The sequence below is a fragment of the Brassica napus genome, chromosome C7 (assembly GCF_020379485.1).
Source record: "Brassica napus cultivar Da-Ae chromosome C7, Da-Ae, whole genome shotgun sequence".
In the NCBI taxonomy this organism is placed as follows: Eukaryota; Viridiplantae; Streptophyta; class Magnoliopsida; order Brassicales; family Brassicaceae; genus Brassica; species Brassica napus.
In genome coordinates this window covers 36,756,928-36,778,348 of record NC_063450.1, presented here as the reverse complement: position 1 = coordinate 36,778,348, position 21,421 = coordinate 36,756,928, and the positions used below count along the sequence as shown (strand labels likewise).

The 21,421-nt window shown below is 34.3% G+C and overlaps 3 protein-coding genes across 3 annotated transcripts; all 3 read left to right on the top strand.

The window, feature by feature from the left end:
- Window positions 1-2,373: 2,373 nt before the first annotated feature.
- Window positions 2,374-4,524, top strand: LOC106451700 (chromatin assembly factor 1 subunit A). Its single transcript, XM_013893666.3, has 5 exons — window positions 2,374-2,647; window positions 2,719-2,860; window positions 3,064-3,979; window positions 4,053-4,134; window positions 4,222-4,524. Exons 1-5 carry the CDS (start codon window positions 2,618-2,620, stop codon window positions 4,426-4,428), a joined length of 1,377 nt encoding a protein of 458 aa, XP_013749120.1. The 5' UTR covers window positions 2,374-2,617; the 3' UTR covers window positions 4,429-4,524.
- A 2,510-nt stretch (window positions 4,525-7,034) lies between these two features.
- LOC106453796 (F-box/kelch-repeat protein At1g24800) lies at window positions 7,035-9,408 on the top strand. Its single transcript, XM_013896001.3, is given in 1 exon segment — window positions 7,035-9,408. A coding segment is annotated over 1 exon segment (1,251 nt). The 5' UTR covers window positions 7,035-8,016; the 3' UTR covers window positions 9,268-9,408.
- Window positions 9,409-15,338: 5,930 nt separating this feature from the next.
- LOC111208045 (F-box/kelch-repeat protein At1g24800-like) lies at window positions 15,339-16,922 on the top strand (the record flags this gene model as incomplete). Its single annotated transcript, XM_022706744.2, has 1 exon — window positions 15,339-16,922. A coding segment is annotated over one exon (1,287 nt), but the record flags the coding sequence as incomplete, so codon positions are not given.
- Between the last annotated feature and the right edge of the window lie 4,499 nt (window positions 16,923-21,421).

The following is a 21,421-nucleotide window of genomic DNA, read 5'->3' as shown; positions in this document are numbered from 1 at the left end:
TAAATATAAATATTTTTATAAATATGAAATCATCTTTTATAAATCCAAAAATCGAATTTATATACAAAAACGTTTTGTAAAATCGAATTTATATAAACGTTTTGTAAATACAAAAATAATAAACAATTTATAAAAAAAATTCTAAATCAATTCAACACAACCAAATCACAATTCTAAACCTATTACACAACAAATCACAATCCTACCCAATCACCCTAACAAAAATCTATCAAAAAACTTCTAAAATCATCAAATCTACTTAAAAACCTAACAAATAGGACCTAAGAGAGTGGGATAAGGTCCTTACATGATTTGTAAAGGAATGGAAATGATTCGCCGGAGAGATCGTCGCGAGAGAAGGTGGAGAACGCCGGAAGGAGAGAGAGATCGCCGGAGAGGAAGAAGAGAGAAATGGGGAAGAAGAGAGAAATGGGGAAGAAGATGCGGTTCGAGTTTATAAAACCTTGGGTCTGACGGATATTTTCCGTCGGAATTCCCTCAGTATTTTCAATTTTAATTTTCGCGAAATATTTGGCGGCTTGTTTGCCCGGTTAAATGAAAATATTCCGAGGAAATTCCGACGGCCACTTAAATATCCGTCGGAATTTCCTCGGAATATTTTCATTAATTCGAGGAAAAAGAATATCCTGTGCATGTATTTCTATTAATTTATATTGTTCCTCGGAATTTCCTCGGAATATTCCGAGGAAATACCGAGGAACTAGTGTTTGGGGTTTCAAAACATCAATTTTTTTTGCCGTATTTCATTTCTTATACAATTGTAATGCATACCATTGAAGATTCTTTGTATAGATAAGCATAAACCATGAAATAACAAATTTCAAAACGAATTGTAAGTATTCCCTTTACCGTTCATTAAAGTGTATAAGTGTTTCTCTTATGTTGTGGGGATTTCGTTCATACAATCGGAAAAGTGTTTATTATAGGGTAATGAACAAATTTTTGACTTCATAATGAACGTAAGACACTTAATAAGGGTTATATAGGTGTTATTCAAACCGCAAAACGTTGTTTTCGGTTTAAAAACCCTATTTCCTCGGAATTTCCTCGGAATATTCCGAGGAAATTCCGAGGAAACCCTTTTCTTCCTCAGAATTTCCTCGGAATATTCCGAGGAAATTCTGAGGAACTAGTGTTTGGGGTTTCAAAATCTCGAATGTTTTTTTATAAACGGATCGATCGATGTATTTATGTCCAAAAACGCATCGATCGATCACTAAGATGGACCAAAGCGTAACAATGTGATCGATCGATGAGATTATCCCATCGATCGATCAAGGATATCAAGTGTTCCTCGGAATTTCCTCGGAATATTCCGAGGAAATTCTGAGGAACTAGTGTTTGGGGTTTCAAAATCTCGAATGTTTTTTTATAAACGGATCGATCGATGTATTTATGTCCAAAAACGCATCGATCGATCACTATGATGGACCAAAGCGTAACAATGTGATCGATCGATGAGATCATCCCATCGATCGATCAAGGATATCAAGTGTTCCTCGGAATTTCCTCGGAATATTCCGAGGAAATTCTGAGGAACTAGTGTTTGGGGTTTCAAAATCTCGAATGTTTTTTTATAAACGGATCGATCGATGTATTTATGTCCAAAAACGCATCGATCGATCACTATGATGGACCAAAGCGTAACAATGTGATCGATCGATGGGTATATGTCCAAAAACGCATCGATCGATCACTAGTTCGTCGGAATTTCCTCGGAATATTCCGACGGATTGATGTTTCCTCGGAATTCCGTCGGTATATTCCGAGGAAATTCCTCGGGAAATTCCGAGGATTTCATTTTCCGTCGGAATGTCCGTCAGAATACCGATGTTTTCTTGTAGTGAATGGGCTCAGAATACTTCGGATTAAGGGCGTGTCACAGGAGCCTTTCAGCTTTGCATGCTGAGATGGAAGGTTTACTTTGGGCAGCCTTTTGTATGAGAGACAGAAGAATAACCTCGGTACGGTTTGAGACGGATTGCTCGGACTTAGTGGAAATGACTACAAACCCTATGGGTTGGCCAGCGTTTGCGACAGAGATCGAGGCTTTACAGAGATTACAAGTGGATTTCGAGGATGTGAGGATATATCATATTCCTTGGAGCCGGAACGGCCGGGCAGACGCTTTAGCAAAGGATGCAAGCACCAGAGGCTATCTTTTTTCCCATATAGATCAGACCCAGACAGATGGAGATGCTCTTAGGAAAATCGGCTCATCTGTTCTCCACTTGACCTAGCTTAGATGAGTAGAAGCAAAAAAAAAAAAAAAAAAAAAAAGTTGGTTTTTCTCTCTTTTTTTTTTGGCAGAGAGTTCAGTTTACTCAACTAAAGGCTTTCCATCACTGTGAATCTTTGATGTCAGCTTAGAAAAGAAAAGAAAAAAGAGAGAGAGAAGAGAGAACACAGTGTATCAGTCACTGTACTTCCGCAAGCTTCCAAGCTCCTCCATTGCTGTACTCTCTCTCCCCCCCCCCCCCCCCCCCCCCGCATTCAAATAATGGCTCTGAGATCTAAGATTATAATTCTTCTATTATTTTAATCAATCTTCTTGGGATACTTGTGATTGAGAGAAGGAAAAAGATTCTCTCTTTCGATGGATTACGAACGAATCGGAAAGACCCAGGTGATAAAAATGCTGCTTCTTCCTTTCTCTCTTTCTCCCCCTTCACTAACCTATGAGTGTTTTTGTGATAGGTTACTAGCGGCGGCGGCGGCGGCTTGTCTCCGAGGAAGTTAAGGAGTATGCTTCTTCTCGGTGCTGATAGAAAGAAGAAAGAAGATATGATTGAACCAACTCCAATAGTGAGATCTGGGTCAAATCAAAGTGATGACCTTGGTACACTTTTTCTCTTTTCCCCTTTTTGATTAATCTAGGGTTCACGGTGGAGCCCCTCTTAATCATTTTCCTTAATGACCCTTTTAAAAAAAAAAACATGTTTTGTCCCCATTTGCTTAATGGTATCTTATTAAGTTGAAAAGGTCTCTCTCTCTCTCCTTGTGACCGACCTTACTTAAAATAATCAATGTACAAAAATGCAGTTGCTAGTGGATCAGATGATTGCAAAGACGTTGATGTTGTGTGTGAGATCACCACTGATTATGACAATGTGAGTGAAGAAGTCAAGAGTGTTTCTGCATCCCTCTTTGAGTTTCAAAAGACAGAAAAGGACAAGGCTGCTCAAAGACTTCCCACTAGATCCTTCTCCAAACCTGCTCCATCCAAATGGGACGATGCGCAGAAATGGATCGCTAGTCCAACATCTAACCGACCAAAGACAGCAGCAGGACAGGTTCATGTCTCAAAGAAAGGGCCTAGCTTTGGTCGGCAGTCTTCTATGAAGATTCTTGAAGTTGCTGCTGCTGAAGAGCCTGATACAAAGCGAATAGATGTAAGCCAAGTGAGAAAGGAGACAGGAGAGAAGTTTGTCAGCTGGGAAGTTGATTCGTATGTCAAACCTGTTCTCACGGTTGACAACTCCATTGCAACTGAAGTTAATCTCAGCCGTCATGACTCATCCATTGCAACTGCGTTTGCACAGCCACCTTCAACAGCGAGATCTGTATCAATGAGAGACATGGGAACCGAGATGACTCCAATAGCGAGCCAAGAACCTTCTAGAAACGGGACGCCGATCAGGGCAACAACGCCAATCAGAAGTCCTATAACTTCTGAACCTTCGAGTCCTGGGAGAAGACAAGCATCATCAGCTTCTCAGATGAGTAACAAGGAGCTCTCAGAGAAAGAGCTTCAAATGAAGACTAGGAGAGAGATAATGGAGTTGGGAACACAGCTTGGGAAGTTGAACATTGCTGCTTGGGCTAGCAAAGAGGATGAAGACAAAGATGCTTCCACATCACTGAAGAACAAAGCTGCTTATCTGCAGACTTCTAAGAGTGTTTCCGAAGCTCGTGCTTCTGCGTGGGAGGAAGCGGAAAAGGCTAAGCACATGGCTAGGTAACTCAGAACTTGCACTGTTTGTTTGATCGTAGTGGGTTTAACTTAAAAATGACTAGTGTGTAATCTCCAGGTTTAGACGCGAAGAGATGAAGATACAAGCGTGGGAGAATCATCAGAAGGCGAAATCCGAAGCTGAGATGAGGAAAACAGAGGTAAGTAAAGCATGAAACCCTCAAGAAACATAGTGAAAGTTGATCATAGAAACCATGGCCTCTGCTTATAAGTCTGTGTTATTGCAGGTGGAAGTTGAGAGGATAAAGGGACGAGCGCAAGACAGGTTGATGAACAAACTAGCTGAGATAGAGAGGAAAGCAGAGGGGAAACGAGCAGCGGCTGAAGCGAAGAAGATTCGTCAAGCAGCTAAAACAGAGAAACAAGCTGAACAAATCAGAAGAACAGGCAAAGTCCCTTCATTGATGTTTTCTTGCTTTAGCTTTTGTTCTTAGTAACAAACATGAAGAGTCCAATCTTTGTATTATTTTGTACAATACAAGTGTTTGTCAAAGTACCTTTTTATTCATCTTAGTTGCTTTGTAGATCTATCACTCGGTTTATAACTCTTCTGGTTCAGACTCGATTTAGGCTCGGTTATGTTTGGGTTGTTGATAAATCTAGGAGTATTTTGGTTTAAACATGGTTTCTCTTTTTTTTTTTGAAATATGATTTGGCTTTGTTAGTTTTTGTTTTGGGTGGAAGTTTTATTTAATTTCAGATTTTTATATAAATTGGTTTATTTGGTTCGGTTACGATCTAGGTCAACGATTTCTAATTTTCTTTGGTTCAAACTCGGTACTGTTAAGGTTGGTTTGATTACTTCATCATCGTCTGTTCCGAAAAAACGCTGTCTGCCAATAACAACTCACCACGTGTGTACATCTGATTTGGTAACCGATACTAATCTCCCATTCGAAAAAAAAAGTAAAAAAGTAAAAAAAGTAAAAAACAGAGCTGTTTTGATGACTTTAGCAGCAAGTCAAGAGAAAAAAAGGAAAAGATCACGAAGCCCCAAAACGGACTCAAAGAGGATATAAATAGAACAAGACCTAACGTAACCTTTAAATTCACCTTTCTGACCAATCAAATTGCCACGTAGATAATTGATCAAAAAATATTAAATTTATTTAAAAATAACTAAAAATAATAATACCAATTTTAATGACGATGAAGCCGTTACCTAAACCGTAAACCCTAAATTTTAAATTCTAAATTCTAAATTCTAAACCTTAAATCCTAAACCCAAACCCTAAACTCTATACCCAAATACTAGACCCTAAACCCAAATTGTATACCTTAAACCCAAATAATAAACCCTAAACCATAAACTATAAACCCAAACCTTAAACCCTAAACCCAAACCATATACCCTAAACCCAAATCTTATAAGGTTTGGGTTTAGTATTTAGGGTTTACGGTTTGGTTTTAAGTCTAAGATTTAGGTTTAGGGTATAAGGTTTAGGTTTAGGGTCTAGGATTTGGTTTAGGGTATAAGGTTTGGATTTAAGGTTTACGGTTTAGATTTAGGGTCTAGGATTTGGGTTTAGAGTATACAGTTTGGTTTTAGGGTATAGGATTTGGGTTTAGGGTATAGAGTTTGGGTTTTAGAATTACGGTTTAGGATTAAAAATTTAAAATTTCGGGTTTACGGTTTAGAAGGCGGTGTTAGCGTTGTTAAAATTAACATTATTTTTTTTTAGTTATTTTAAAATAAATTTAATATTTTTTAATTAATTATCAACGATTTGATTGGTCATAGAAGGAGAAGTGAATTTAAAGGGTGAACCTAAGTTTTGTTCTTATATATTTTTAACGCAGAGTTTGTCTCCACAAGTTCTCTCTCCGTGGGCAAGTTTTGTTCTTATATATTTTTAAGAGAATTGATTTGGCTACCTATGTTACCAAAGTTGACTTATTTTTTCCGTCGCATATTTGTTTAGAATTCCAGAGTTAAGCGTGCTTGGGCTGAAGTAGTGAAAAGATGGGTGACCTATCCGGAAGTGATTCGCGGTACCGTGCGAGTAAGGCCAAAACACGGAGAAACGTCATGTGTTGATTGTCGGGTCAGTAAACAATGATTCCGAGTCTTGAAAAATTTACGCCGACCGTTGGAATGGGATGAGGCCCACAGGTGAGAGAGCGGGCATGGGTGGCCCATTAGCCGCCGGGCGTTACAAGTGGTATCAAAGCTGGTTAGCCATCTCGATTCTGACCCGAAAGGCGTCTTGAGACCTGTCGTGGGGCGCAAAGAGGACGTTGTGTTTTTTGAGAGGGGGTGAATTGCAACATCCCGAATTGTGATATATGAAAAAACATAAGAGAATTGATTTGGCTACCTATATCACCAAAATTGACTTACTTTTTCCGTCACACATTTGTTTAGAACTCCAGAATTAAGCGTGTTTGGGCTAAAGTAGTGAAAAGATGGGTGACCTATCGGGAAGTGATTTGCGATACCGTGCGAGTAAGGCTAAAACACGGGGAAACGCCATGTGGTGTTTGCAGGGTCAGTAAACAATGATTCGAGTTTTAGAAAATTTACACACCGACCGTTGGAATGAGATGGGTCCACGGATAGAAAGAGCGTGCATGGGTGGCCCATTAACCGTGGCAGTCGGGGTGTTACAAATATATTCATCTTAGTTGCTTTGTGGATCTATCAATCGGTTTATAACTCTTCTGGTTCAGATTCGGTAAAGATTTGGTTATGTTTGGTATGTGGATAAATCTATGAGTATTTTGGTTTAAATAGGGCCGACGATCTATTTCTCAATGATAACTATCATATAACATTAGATTTTCCGAGCTATGATCTCATGCTAAATCCCCACGAACCGAAAGTTGCAAACTTATTTTTCCATGAATCGATAATTTGAAACATAATTATCCATAAATAATAGTTTTTAATCGGTTTACTGGTTTTAAACGGTTTAATCTTAACCAAACAATTTAAAATTAATTAAAACAAACAAAAACTTAATTATATATATATATATATATATATATATTTAAAGCAGATTGATCATCTTCTTCACGAAACTTGAGCATATATACGAATCTAAACCTCTCCTCTCAAATCTCAGATTCATTGTCATTGTTTCCTCTAACAACTACGCTGGAATCCTTCTCGGAATGGGAAACCCACTCCTTGACATCTCTTCCCTCGTCGACGACGAGTTTCTCACCAAGTTACACAACATCATATCCATCTCTTTTTTTGGTTGAATTCGTCTAGTGTTTCGTTTGAATCTGAAATTTATTTTTCTCCTTAGCTCTAATATTCGTTTCTGGTTTGCCTTTCAGATCCGACGTCAAGTTGAACTATGTGATTCTCGCTGAGGAGAAACATTTGTCGATGTAACCATTGCTTTTGCTTTGCGTTTGATATTCGAATATAAACTGTATACTATAATCTGTGACATTTTGGGTCCAAATTCGTTTGGTTGATGGTTGACTTTCTAGATGTTGAAGAAGACAAAAAGTAAATATATATATGTATGTATATACAAATTGTTCTTTTTAATTGAATTTATATTGTTTGGTTAAGAGTAAACCGATTAAAACCAATAAACTAATTAAAAATTTGCAAATTTCGGTTCGTGGGGATTTAGCATGAGTTCATAGTTCGGTGGGGATTTGATGATATATGATAATTATCACGGGAAAATTAATAGATTGTCGACCCGTTTAAATATGGGTTCTGTATTTTTTTTAATATGATTTGGCTTTGTTAGTTTGCTAGGTCAATGATTTATAAATTTGTTTGGTTCAAACTCTGTTCTATTAAGGTCGGTTTAAATACATCATCACCGTCTGTTCCAATAACGATGTCTGCCAATAAGACGTTACCACGTGTATACATATGATTTGATAAACAATACTAATCTCCCGATTGCCAAAAAAAGGAAAAAACAGAGCTGTTATGATGACTTTGGTCGCAAGTTTAAAAAAATGGAAAGGATTACTATTGCCCCCAAGCCAGAATCAAAGAGGCTCTAAATACATGTTTCAGGCAAGAGTTTTCTCCACAAGTTGTCTCCATGGGAAAGTATAAAGATTGTTTGAAGACCAGAGCGAATCTAAAGAAGCAGAAGAAACATGTGGCTAAAGTTGATAGAGTGACGAGTTTTAACGATCTTCCACTAGACTTGGTTGGTGATAAGATACTCTCCAAGGTTCCATTAACATCTCTCCGAGCAGTGCGTTCCACTTGCAAGTTATGGAACGCTTTATCCAAGGAATGGATGTGGAGTAACGCACCAACATCAAAGCGGCAGTTTTTGAGTTTCATGACGATGGATTACAAGGTTTATTCATTGAGATTCCATCCCCACAAAGACAAGTATATGGGAGTTTATCAACCTAGAAAGCATATAGATATACTTAATCAAGTCGAGATATCCAAAGTTTTTCACTGCAACGGCTTATTGTTATGCGTCCTCAAGGACAATTCAGGACTCGCCGTGTGGAACCCTTATTTGGGGCAAACAAGGTGGATTGAACCTAGATCAAAGTTTCACAAATGCGACATGTATGCTCTCGGGTATGACAAGAAGCGTAACCACAAAATTTTGAGATGTTTTTATGATTATGACTTCATGATCAGCAAAAAACACTCTTTCATGGTCGAAATCTACGACTTGAGATGTCATTCTTGGAGGGTTCTTGACGTTACCTCGGACTGGGCAATAGATTATGATGCTAACGGAGCGTCTTTGAAAGGAAATACTTATTTTTTTGCACAAGAGGAAATACCACCTTGTGGTGATGGAAGTATAGCGGTATCAGACCTTGAAGATTTTTTAATCTGTTTTGATTTTACAAACGAGAGATTTGGACCGCGTCTGCCTCTTCCGTTTCACTCTAGTTTAAAAGAATCTGTGACACTCTCTTGTTTTGGAGAAGAGCAGCTCGCGGTGCTGCATGAACGGTTGGATACATTAGAGACATTGGAGTTTTGGGTTACTACTAAGATTGAGCCCAACGCGGTGTCTTGGAGCAGGTTTTTGAAATTGGATATAACACAGCATGAGGGTTATTTGTCTCACGTTGGGACTTTCGTCATTGACGAGGAGGAGAAAGTTGCAATGGTTTTCGATGGAGACAGAGACGACCAACCCTCAAACACACGTCGGTACCACAAGGCTTTGGCCGTTGGAGATGGATATGTTGACTTTGAGAGTCTTAGAAAATGTCCGACTGAGTCTCGTCCCCCACTGGTGTGCTCGTCTTCTTATCTCCCAAGCTTAGTGCAAATCAATTAACTAGGGAGAAAGGAAAGAAAGAGATGATTTTTAATTTCTTCGTTAGTTTAGACTCGAATATGTTTGGGTTGTGGATAAATCCAAGGGTATCTAAATTATTAAAACCGAAATATGAGAATTGTTTGGAAACATGAATAGCAATATAAAAAAGAATATAATGTTTAAAAACATAATTATAGGGGTGGGCGTTCCGGCACCCATTCGGGTTCGGTTCGGATCTATTCGAGTTTCGGGTTTAAAGATTTCAGCCCCATTCGGGTATTTCTAAATTTTGGTTCGGGTTCGGTTCGGATCTTTGCGAGTTCGGTTCAGGTTCGGATAACCCATTTAAATTATTTTAAATTTTTTAATACTCATTATATGATTAAAATTTCTCAAAATCTAAAACAAAATAATATATTACATATAAATTTGTATAATATATGTCAAAATACCTAAAATTAACATATAAATTGGTTTAATTTGAATATTTGGATTAAAAAATCAGTAGATATTTCAAGTATTTTGGTGTTTTGAATATATTTGAGCTATTTTAGACATTTACTTTTGATTATTTATATATATTTTTAAGTATTATAGATAAATTAAAAGTATCTTATATATTTTTGATGTTTTTAATATATATTAAATCTGAAACTAAGTAATATATTTAGGTATATAAATCTATTTCGCTTACATTTGGGTACCCGAGATATTTCGGTTTAGGTCGGGTTCGGTTTCGGTTCTTTAAATACCAAAATTTTGAACCCTTTCGGATATTTAATCAATTCCGTTTCGAGTTCAGTACTACTTTTTGGGATCGGATTCGGTTCGATTCTTCGTATCCGAGTTTTTTGCCCAGCCCTAAACATGAATATAAATATATAAAAAATATAGTGTCATTTTTGTAATTTCACTTATAGAACTAACCTTATTTTTAACAGATTTATTACATTTTTTATTTCCTTATTTTCGTTCATCTCAACTACTTTATTAATTATATTACTTTATTAATTATATTACTTTAACAATACATTACATCATTAATTATATTAACATCATAATAATATTGCAGATTTTTATTCATTAGTTAATCAACATTAACTTTGTACAAATTAAAAATCGATATGTGAAATAATCGGGTTTTGCATATGGTTAAAAGTTCGGTTCAGTCTATTTTACTATTTTTATCTTAATTTTAATTGGTAAAAAATTGCGTAGCCAAACACTTAATTAAAAGACATAGTTTATGTGAACAAAATAATAACTTAAATCAAAATAATAAAAACGTATTACATATGTTGTCACTTAATTTTTTACACCATATAAGTAATTTACTAAATAATTTTTTTTCCATTTCACTTAATTTAACCAAATATATAATTAATTGTTCAAAATATCGGGTAATATACTTAGTTGGGGTCCTCTCGGGTTTATATGGTTCAGTTCTGATGTATAGGAACCTAAAAACATCAAAATAGCCAATGTATCTGAAACGGGTTCGGAATATTTGTATCACAAAAACTATATTACCAGATATTTTGAATACAATTAATTATATAGCAACACATCTAAAATATGTAACACTAATCATGAAAAATAAATAATTTATAAAAATAAAATAATCAATACCCGCACAGGCGGATCAAGTTCTAGTTTGGTTTAAATATGGTTTCTCTATTTTTAAATATGATTTGCCTTTGTTAGTGTTTGTTTTGGGCAGAAGTCTTATATAATAACAAAACTAGTGTTTTGACCCGTGCATGTTTTCACTTTATAAATATCAAAATTTGGTTTATATAACAAAGTTTGAAATTTCTTGGTTTTTAGAATAAGTTATATACTTCTATAACACTATTTACATATATTGTATGTTAAACCAACTTAAATTATATTTACAATAGGACCATCTTAAACCGGTTAATAAACCAAAAACAATATTAAACCAACATGAACCAATACCTGATTTGGCGAGGAAAGAAGTGTTTCGGGATAAACGCTTGAATGATTATTAACTGTAATGGTGTGATCATGAAAGAGTTAGTATGAATATTAACAATAAAATTATGGATTAGATTAAATTAAATTTGTAAGAATACCTTTGAGTCTATCAAAAGCAATTCAATTCTCATGAACAAGTTTGGCTTTTGGAAGTTGCGAGTTTCCCAACAATGAATCCACCTAACAAAAAGTTCGTTGTTATAAAAAATCTCCTTCAAGGTCATTAAAGGTTTTTGGGACGGCAAGAGTTGATGGTGGAACCATTTTATTGCTTGAGTGCTTTGAAGTTTTCCTTGATAGTGTGAGGTTGATGTTGATAGAATAATGAATTTTATAGGGACTTTCTTGAGGTAAAACTATACATTTTTATTTTTTTGTTTAATGTGATATTTCCATTTTTATATAATTTACTACCATTTTAAGATGGAGGTACATTTTAAGATAGATGTTTAAATCTTAATGTACTTTTTCCATTTTTTAAAATGTTTATTTCTATTTCTTATATTTTTTATTTACGTAATATCTATATTTTATATTTTAAAATAGATATTTAAATCTTAATGTACCTTTTCCACTTTTTTAAATTGTGTATTTACTTATATTATATATTTTACATTTTAAGATAGATGTTTAATGCTTAAAGAACCTTTTCCATTTTTAAAACAAAATTGTGTATTTACTTATTATTATATATATAATTCATATATTATATATTTACATTATTTACTTATTATTTATTTTCCTGTATATGTATTTTCATTTCTTGTACTTTATATTTACTTAATATCTCTATTTTACATTTTAAGATAGATGTTTAAATCTTAATGTACATTTTCCATTTTCTTTAAATTGTATATTTCCATTTGTTATAATTTTTATTTACGTAATATCTATATTTTAAATTTTAAGATATATTTTTAAATTGCGTATTTACTTATATTATATATTTACTTATTATTTATTTTTCTTTATATTGTGTATTTCTATTTCTTATACTTTCTATTTACTAATAATTTTATATTTTAAGATAGATTTACATTTTAAGATAGATGTTTAAATACTAATGTACTTTTTCCATTTTTAAAATTGTGTATTTCCTTTTCTTATACTTTCTATTTGCGTAATATCTATATTTTACATTTTAAGATAGATGTTTAAATATTAATATACTTTTTCCATTGTTTTTAAGTTGTGTATTTTTTTTTTTATACTTTCTATTTACTTAATATCTATATTTACATTTTAAGATAGATGTTTAATATTTAATGTACTATTTCCATATTTTAAAAATTGTGCATTTACTTATTATTGTATATATAATTCATATATTTATAATATTTAATTTTTTTTCTATATATTGAGTATTTCTCTTTCTTATAATTTAGATTTAGTTAAAATCTATATTTTATATTTTAAGATAGATATTTAAATCTTAATGTTTTTTTTCATTTTTAATGTAAAACGGCAATGTTTAATAGAAGAACTTGGACAAATAGTCAAATAGTTATATTTATGTTTTTTTTTTCTTTTTTATAAAATGATAATGTTACATTATGGAGATAAGCCATTTTTTTAGTGAAAAATGGTAATCTTACATATGTTTAATGTAGTTTTTCCATTTTTTTTATGTTGTATGTTTACATATTATTGTTATTTTTAAATGTAAAATGATAATCTTACGTATGTTTAATGTAGTATTTCCATTTTTTATGTTGTATGTTTACATATTATTTATTATTTTCGAAATTATATATAATGTTTTTTTTTTACAAAATAGTAATGTTACATTATGGAGATAAGCCGTCTTTTTTTTAGTGAAAAATGGTAATCTTACATATGTTTAATGTAGTATTTCCATTTTTTATGTTGTATGTTTACATATATTTATTATTTTCGAAATTATATATAATGTTCTTTTGTTTTTTTTTTTATAAAACGGTAATGTTACATTATGAAGATAAGCCGTCTTTTTTTTAAAGTGAAAAATGATAATTTTACATATGTTTAATGTAGTTTTTCTATTTTTTATGTTGTATGCTTACATATTATTTATAATTTTCGAAAATTAGTAATATTAAAATGCAAAACTATATTTTATGCCACGTGTCATCTTTCGGGAGAATTTTTTTTGCTGATGTGGACGCTCTATATAGATTTACATTTTAAGATAGATGTTTAAATACTAATGTACTTTTTCTATTTTTTTTTAAATTGTGTATTTCCTTTTCTTATACTTTCTATTTGCGTAATATCTATATTTTATATTTTAAGATATATGTTTAAATATTAATATACTTTTTCCATTGTTTTTAAGTTGTGTATTTCTTTTTTTTTTTATACTTTCTATTTACTTAATATCATATTTTACATTTTAAGATAGATGTTTAATATTTAATGTACTCTTTCCATATTTTAAAAATTGTGCATTTACTTATTATTATATATATAATTCATATATTTATATATTTAAAATATTTACTTATTATTTATTTTTCTATATATTGAGTATTTCTCTTTCTTATACTTTATATTTAGTTAATATCTATATTTTATATTTTAAGATAGATGTTTAAATCTTAATGTTTTTTTTTTATTTTTAATGTAAAACAGCAATGTTTAATAGAAGAACTTGGACAAATAGTCAAATAGTTATATTTATGTTTTTTTCTTTTTTTATAAAATTGTAATGTTACATTATGGAGATAAGCCGTTTTTTAATGAAAAAATGTAATCTTACATATGTTTAACGTAGTTTTTCCATTTTTTTTACGTTGTATGTTTACATATTATTGTTATTTTTAAATGTAAAATGGTAATCTTACATATGTTTAATGTAGTATTTCCATTTTTTATGTTGTATGTTTACATATTATTTATTATTTTCGAAATTATATATAATGTTGTTTTTTTACAAAATAGTAATGTTACATTATGGAGATAAGCCGTCTTTTTTTTAGTGAAAAATGGTAATCTTACATATGTTTAATGTAGTTTTTCCATTTTTTATGTTGTATGTTTACATATTATTTTTTAAAAATAAAAATGTAAAATGGTAATGTTTAATGTAGTATTTCCATTTTTTATGTTGTATGTTTACATATATTTATTATTTTCGGAATTATATATAATGTTTTTTTTTTTTTTTATAAAACGGTAATGTTACATTATGGAGATAAGCTGTTTTTTTTTAAGTGAAAAATGGTAAATTTACATATGTTTAATGTACTTTTTCCATTTTTTATGCTGTATGTTTACATATTATTTATAATTTTTGAAGATTAGTAATATTAAAATGTAAAACTATATTTTATGCCACATGTCATCTTTCGGGAGAAATTTTTTTTGCTGATGTGGACGCTCTACGGAGCTTCAAAAGGTCCATTTTATATAGTATAGATTCTCAAATAATATATAGGAAATTGCCGAAATAACGTGTGATGCAATTTTATTATTTTATAGTTATTACCAATAATACATATAACAAATTATGGTTAGATAGCGTGATATATTTTCATGATTTTGTAGTTGAATTAATTTTGAATAAAATATCAAATTACCATTAATGAAGATTTTAAGTTTAGTTAAATTTGAGTGGCAATTTGTGTAATATTCCACGTGAAATCAAGGTTATTTTTACAGTGTACTTTTCTTCTAATAGAGAAAAGATTTTCTGTGAACCGGTTTGTTTGGTTCGGTTACTATCTCGGTTAATTCAGACCAACGATTTATAATTTTGTTTCGTTCAGACTCGGTTCTGTTAAGGTCGGTTTAAATACTTCAGCACCGTCTGTTCCAAAACGCTGTCTGCCAATAAGACCTTACAATGTGTATGATTTGATATACGATAATAATCTCCCGATCGCAAAAGAAAAAAAAAAGAAAAAACAGAGCTTTAATCGCAAGTTAAAAAAAATCAGGAAAGGATTAGTATGCCCCAAACCAGAATCATATAAAACACATGTTACACGCAGAGTTTGTCTCCACAAGTTCTCTCTCCATGGGCAAGTCTCGCAGCAAACCTGCATCAAAAGATTCAAAAGTAATCTCTCTTAATGACTTTTCTTCTTCCTCTGTTTGTCTTAAACATATGTTCCCGTCTGTTCTAAAAACCTAACTAAACTTTTGTTTGTGTTTTGGATTTTCAGTTTGAAACAACTTTGAAGAAACGTAAGAACTTAGGTAAGGAAGAGTCTAAGGAATGTTTGAAGACCAGAGCGAATCTAAAGAAGCGTAAGAAACATGTGTTGAACGTTGGAAGAGTGACGAGGTTTAGCGATCTTCCACTAGACTTGGTTGGTGATAAGATACTCTCCAAGGTTCCAATAACGTCTCTTGGAGCGGTGCGTTCCACTTGCAAGTTATGGAACGCTTTATCCAGAGAATGGATCTTGAGTAACGCAGCAGAATTAAAGCGGCAAGTTTTAGGTTTCATGACGATGGATTACAAGATTTATTCATTGAGATTCCATCTCCACAAAGACAAGTATAGGGGAGTTTATCAATCTAGAAAGCATATAGATATACTTAATCAAGTCGAGATATCCAAAGTCTTTCACTGCCACGGCTTATTGTTATGCGTCCTCAAGGACAACTCGAGGCTCGCCGTGTGGAACCCTTATTTGGGGCAAACAAGGTGGATTGAACCTAGATCAAAGTTTCACAAATGCGACATGTATGCTCTCGGGTATGACAAGAAGCTTAAGCACAAAATCTTGAGATGTTTTTATGATTATGACTTCATGATCAGCAAAAAACACTCTTTCATGGTCGAAATCTACGACTTGAGATCTCATTCTTGGAAGGTTCTTGACGTTACGTCGGACTTGGCAATAGAGTATGATGCTATAGGAGCGTCTTTGAAAGGAAATACTTATTTTTTTGCTCAAGAGGAGATACCACCTGGTGATGGAAGTATAGTGGTATCAGACCTTGAAGATTTTTTAATCTGTTTTGATTTTACAAACGAGAGATTTGAACAGCGTCTGCCTCTTCCGTTTCACTCTAGTTTACAAGAAGCTGTGACACTCTCTTGTGTTGGAGAAGATCAGATCGCCGTGCTATATGAAAGGTTGTATACAATAGGGACATTGGAGTTTTGGGTTACTACTAAGATTGAGCCCAACGAGGTGTCTTGGAGCAAGTTTTTGAAAGTAGATATGACACCACATGATGGTTATTTGTCTCACGTTGGGAGTTTCATCATTGACGAAGAGGAGAAAGTTGCAATGGTTTTTGATGGAGACAGAGACGACCAACCCTCAAAGACACGTCGGTACCACAGGGCTATGACCGTTGGAGATGGATATTGTGGATTATATGTGGGTCTTAGAAAATGTCCGACTGAGTCTCGTCCCCCACTGGTGTGCTCGTCTTCTTATCTTCCAAGCTTAGTGCAAATCAACTAAGGAAAGAAGATGTTTTTAATTTACCTTTGTTTGTTTCTTGCATGCATGCTACTTGTTCTACTTTGTTTTCTATTTGTCTTCTAATGCTAAAGTTCAAAGACTTCGGCCATTGCATGATTTACCTTTTGTTCACTTAGGATCCTTTAATGCTTGTAAGACGTCGTATAATTTATTTGGGTAAAAAAAAGGATCTGGTTGTGAATAATTAAATAGAAGTTAGAAACAAAGGATATAAATCTTATCTTATATAATAAAGTTTACTTGATTCTTTCCTTATGCGTCCACGTCATCTGGGAGGGGTGGGCGTTTTTTGACACCTGACAACTCTTTTTTTTTAAACTAAAGCTTGTCTTTGTAAAATTATCTGAACGGTCTAGACGTAAATGTATGGGTCTGACGTAACTTTCATGTTTATGTTATAGATTTGTACTATTTGGGCTTCTACATTAACTTTTTGTTCAGGCCCAATTGTGTATCGGGTTTAGTGTTTCTCTCATTCTTCTTCAGATACTGTAAGGCTTCGCCGCCGTGAAGATTGCTACAGATTCCATGCCTCTCATCCATTGTCGTGTAACGTCTCCGACTATCATTGATTTCGTCATATTAAAGCAAGCATTTACTTGATTAACATCACTCTTTTGCTCTCTGCCATGGAATCGCATTCCCCTTTCTCTCCAAGGTAACAGACGAAAGCTCTACTTATAAATAAGGTTGTTCTCTGCGATGAAATGCAACACTTCAACAAAATCGAATAGCACATTCTTGATTTGAACACATGGGCGTCTATATGTTACTATTGGATGATAAGGTTGGTCTTATGGTTATTGTTTTTGTAACTATCTTTACAACGCTTGGTATTTTCACACTTATATTCAACTCTCTCACTGCAACAGGACTACAGGAGTCACTCATCCAAGCCTCTAACACACACAGTCCACGGGCTGAACACTTTCAGAGACTTAGAGGAAGCACTTTCAGAGAACTAAGTGGATTCAATGTATAATGATTTCCTTCTGGATGATAGGTGGATTTGCTATGAAAAAAAGATGTTGGAAGACAGAAGGTTCCCCAAATTGCATCTCAACTTTCATCTCAGGTAAATCTATATATATCACCAAGCCTTAAGCTTATACATAATAAAAATGAAAATTTTAATTATTAGTTAGGTGGAGATATGTTTTTAATAAAAGTAACAAAACCGAATAATAAATATATTTTCAAATTGAGAATAAACTAACTATTATTTTCTTAGTTAGGTAATTCCTATTTGAGAATTTAGTTTACCTTTGTGTTTAAAAACAACACTAAGTTTTTTAGTTTGGTGTACCTTCGGTTATGGCAGGCAACTCTGATTCAGGCCTCAATTACCTTGGCTTGGACTGTTCATGATGTTATCGCTTGAGTGCACAGACTCAATAAATTCCAATACCTAAGACCTGAACTGAACATCCCTTCTTTGCTCTTGACTACTTGCCTTTTTGTTTATGTCCAGAGAAGTGATAACCACCCTGGTGATGACATGCCTGGAGCTGTAGCAGTGTCAACTAAGCCATCTGAGATGATGCTCCATCATGCATCTGAGAAAAAAATTTGATGTTAGGAGTTTTCAAGGCTCCTAAGACAAATGTTGTAGTATAGTGATTGTCGAACCAGTTCTGAGAGATATGAAATCAATGAGAATGCAAGTACTCACTTAATCTAAGTGCAACCAATGATTTAGATGAGTTTTAAGCTATGACAAAAACTAAAAAGCAATAACAGAATGATACTTTCTCGACTAAGGGAAAAGAGAACTCATTGGCATAGGGATTAGACCTTGGGTGATCAAGTTTCGAACTGAGGATGACAAATGATCAATCAAACTATCGACCTTAAGCCTAGACACAATTCTAAGCAAGCTCTATGTCTAGATGAATGCTCATTTGCTAACATATCTCAAACATCAAATGTCTTTGGTTGAATAATATGAAAGCAATCATTACTAACAAGTCTATTAGCTATTTTAGTACCTTTAACAACAAATGTCTTTGGCAAAGTATACTAAAAGCCTAGGAGAGTTGTCTCAGGCATTTCATCAAACACCTTTTGGGTGGAAAATGTCTATTGATCAACTTTTGAGTGGCCAACTCAGAAGATGCATTATGAATACTCTACTAGCAAGGAACAAGAATGATCTACACTAAAACATCCTAGAACTAACCTAATCACCCTTAATCTCCCTAACCCATGAATTCAAAAGGTGATTACTCACTAATCTCCATGATTCCTCTTAAACCCATATTGGATTTCAGATTAATCATGTAGAGAAATAGATAAGAAATCAACAAGAACACAAGAACATAACAATCAAAATCCAAGAGATAAACTTCTCAAGAGAGTTTTTGTGTATTTCTCAATAGATCAAAAGATCGTCTCCTCCTGGTGGCTTACAGTATTAAAACATAGGTTTAGAAAATAAAAACGTGCATAATGAAATGACCAAAAGGCCCTTGAGTAAAATAGAAAATCGACCCAACAACAGACGCGGAGCGACCTCGGCATGTCGCTCCGAGAGGTCGCTCTGGCCTTCGGGAGCGACCTCAGTGGGTCGCTCTGAGAGGTCGCTCCGGGCTTCGCTTCGTGTCGTCTCGCCATAGAGACGCGAATGACCTCGGGGTATCGCTTTGGGAGGTCGCTCCGAGAGGGGTGTGAGATGCGAGAGACCTCGGCGCGTCGCTCTGAGCAAGTCGCTTCACTGGGTGAATATGGCGAGCGACTTCACGGGGTCGCTCCAGCTAGGTCGCTCTGAGAGGTGCTTTGGAGCGACCTCATGACGTCGCTCGCTCCCCTGCTCTGCTCGTCCAATGATCACATATTTCACCTCCTTTGAGCTCCAAATGCATCCAAATAGCCCCAAGAACTCCATGTGGCACTCCAACACCTGATAGAGACTCATGTATGCAAAATGTAACCTAAACATGGCTAAATCCTAGTCTATATGATCAAAATGCACATGGATGAATGGATAAGATAATGGAAATATGCAAGATATCAACTCCCCCAAACTTGTTCTTTTACTTGTCCACAAGTGAACTTTCTAGAACTCATAGGGAGAGAGGTTTGAAGGTGGGAGCTCATAGCCAAAAGAAACACAACTAGTACTCGATTCAACATCTAATCCAGCATGAGCACACTCTCTTATTACACTCTAGCTTCTCTAGGCCTATCTCAACTCTTTTTGCCCTTACTCTCATCATCAAGCATCCAAATCAACCAACTCTCACATTCATTAAGCACAAAACATCAGGTGAATTCTTGCAAATGGTAAGTTGGTCCAAGTCATTTGGTTGGGTGAGGGAAGGCTTTTATTCAAGTGATTCAAGAGGTTCGAAACATAAAATCTTTAAGGTGGTTTACTCTCGAAACAAGTAGCCTTGACATTGCACATAATATATCTAAGAAAGGGATCAACTCATGCATACAATGCTCAATCTCCATTGTTCTACCCTTTTCCCAAACATACAATTACACAATCATTCTCAAATATCAAACCCAACTCACATCTCTCACCAAAAGATCCTAAGAACATTAACTCCTTCTCTTTGAAATCTACAAGGGATTTTTCACAACCTCAAAACATTACTTAGCTCCACAACTTTGCTAGCCCCCTTTTTCTTTCTTTTTTCTTTTCTTTTCATATTTTATTTTTTTTTTCTTTTTTTTTTTTAAATCGGGGCCAAGACTTTTCATAACTTGAGCTAGAGGTTTTTCTACTTATCCCAGTAAGACAATTCACTTAAACACAAAGAGTTATTTCTTTTCCTTTTTCATTGCTCCCAAATCATAATCACAACTCTCACCCCCCCCCCCCCCCACCTATAGCTAGACAATATAATGCCCAATCTAGCAAGAATGAAGATCAAACATTGTCGTTCCCGATACTCTCAACATTATGCACATGTAAGACTTTCCGAAGAAGGCCTCACTCATCAAACAATGAAAGCTTAAAAGGAGGGAAAGGTTTTGGGAGTGGTCTACCACTAGAGTTTGTCAGAATAAGATTGGCATAAAGGATGTGACAACTCAGGTGTGTATAGCCATGACTCAGTACACAAGGGACCATGAGCAAGAAGCATTAAGTTCGTTTAGTTCAAATAAGGTTGTAGTTGGCTTCAAAGACTGAGTTTCAGCAATCAACAAGTTTCAAGAAGAGTTTTCAAGGCTCGAAACATACAAGTCTTTTTGAGAGGTGCAAAAGCTACTCAGGTGCAACATAGTGTTCTTTACAAGGCATTTAAAATCATTGCTCCCAATGCAAGTAAATGCAACCTATATGCTCTAGACTCTCCTAGAAATGCCAATGATGCAAACTAAATGAATTTTTTTTATGCAAATATATATGTATAATGCAATGCATGAGACTCAAATCATCAAAGCAAACGTGATCAAATACTTGGTACCTCCTCCAAACTTAAATGACACAGTCTCTGTGTTGTCAAGGAGAGAGAGATACCCAAAAAGAGAAAACTAATATACAAAAACGAAATGGTATATACAAGGGAAAGTAGTGGGTTACCTTCTATGGAGAATGAGTAGAGGGAGATGCTCCCTCCTCGTCGTCCTCAGGTGGTAACTCTTCAAGGTGCTCATCAGCAAAAGTGCCCATCTCTTCAATGTAGGAGGCTTGCCCGAACACAGTTGGTTTCTTCATTTTCTCCTTGATGTCAAAGTGGAGAACATGCCCTTTACCCAAATGGAGATCAATCGTGCCCGCTTTCACCTTAACAATTACTCCTGCTGTAGCTAAGAATGGCCTT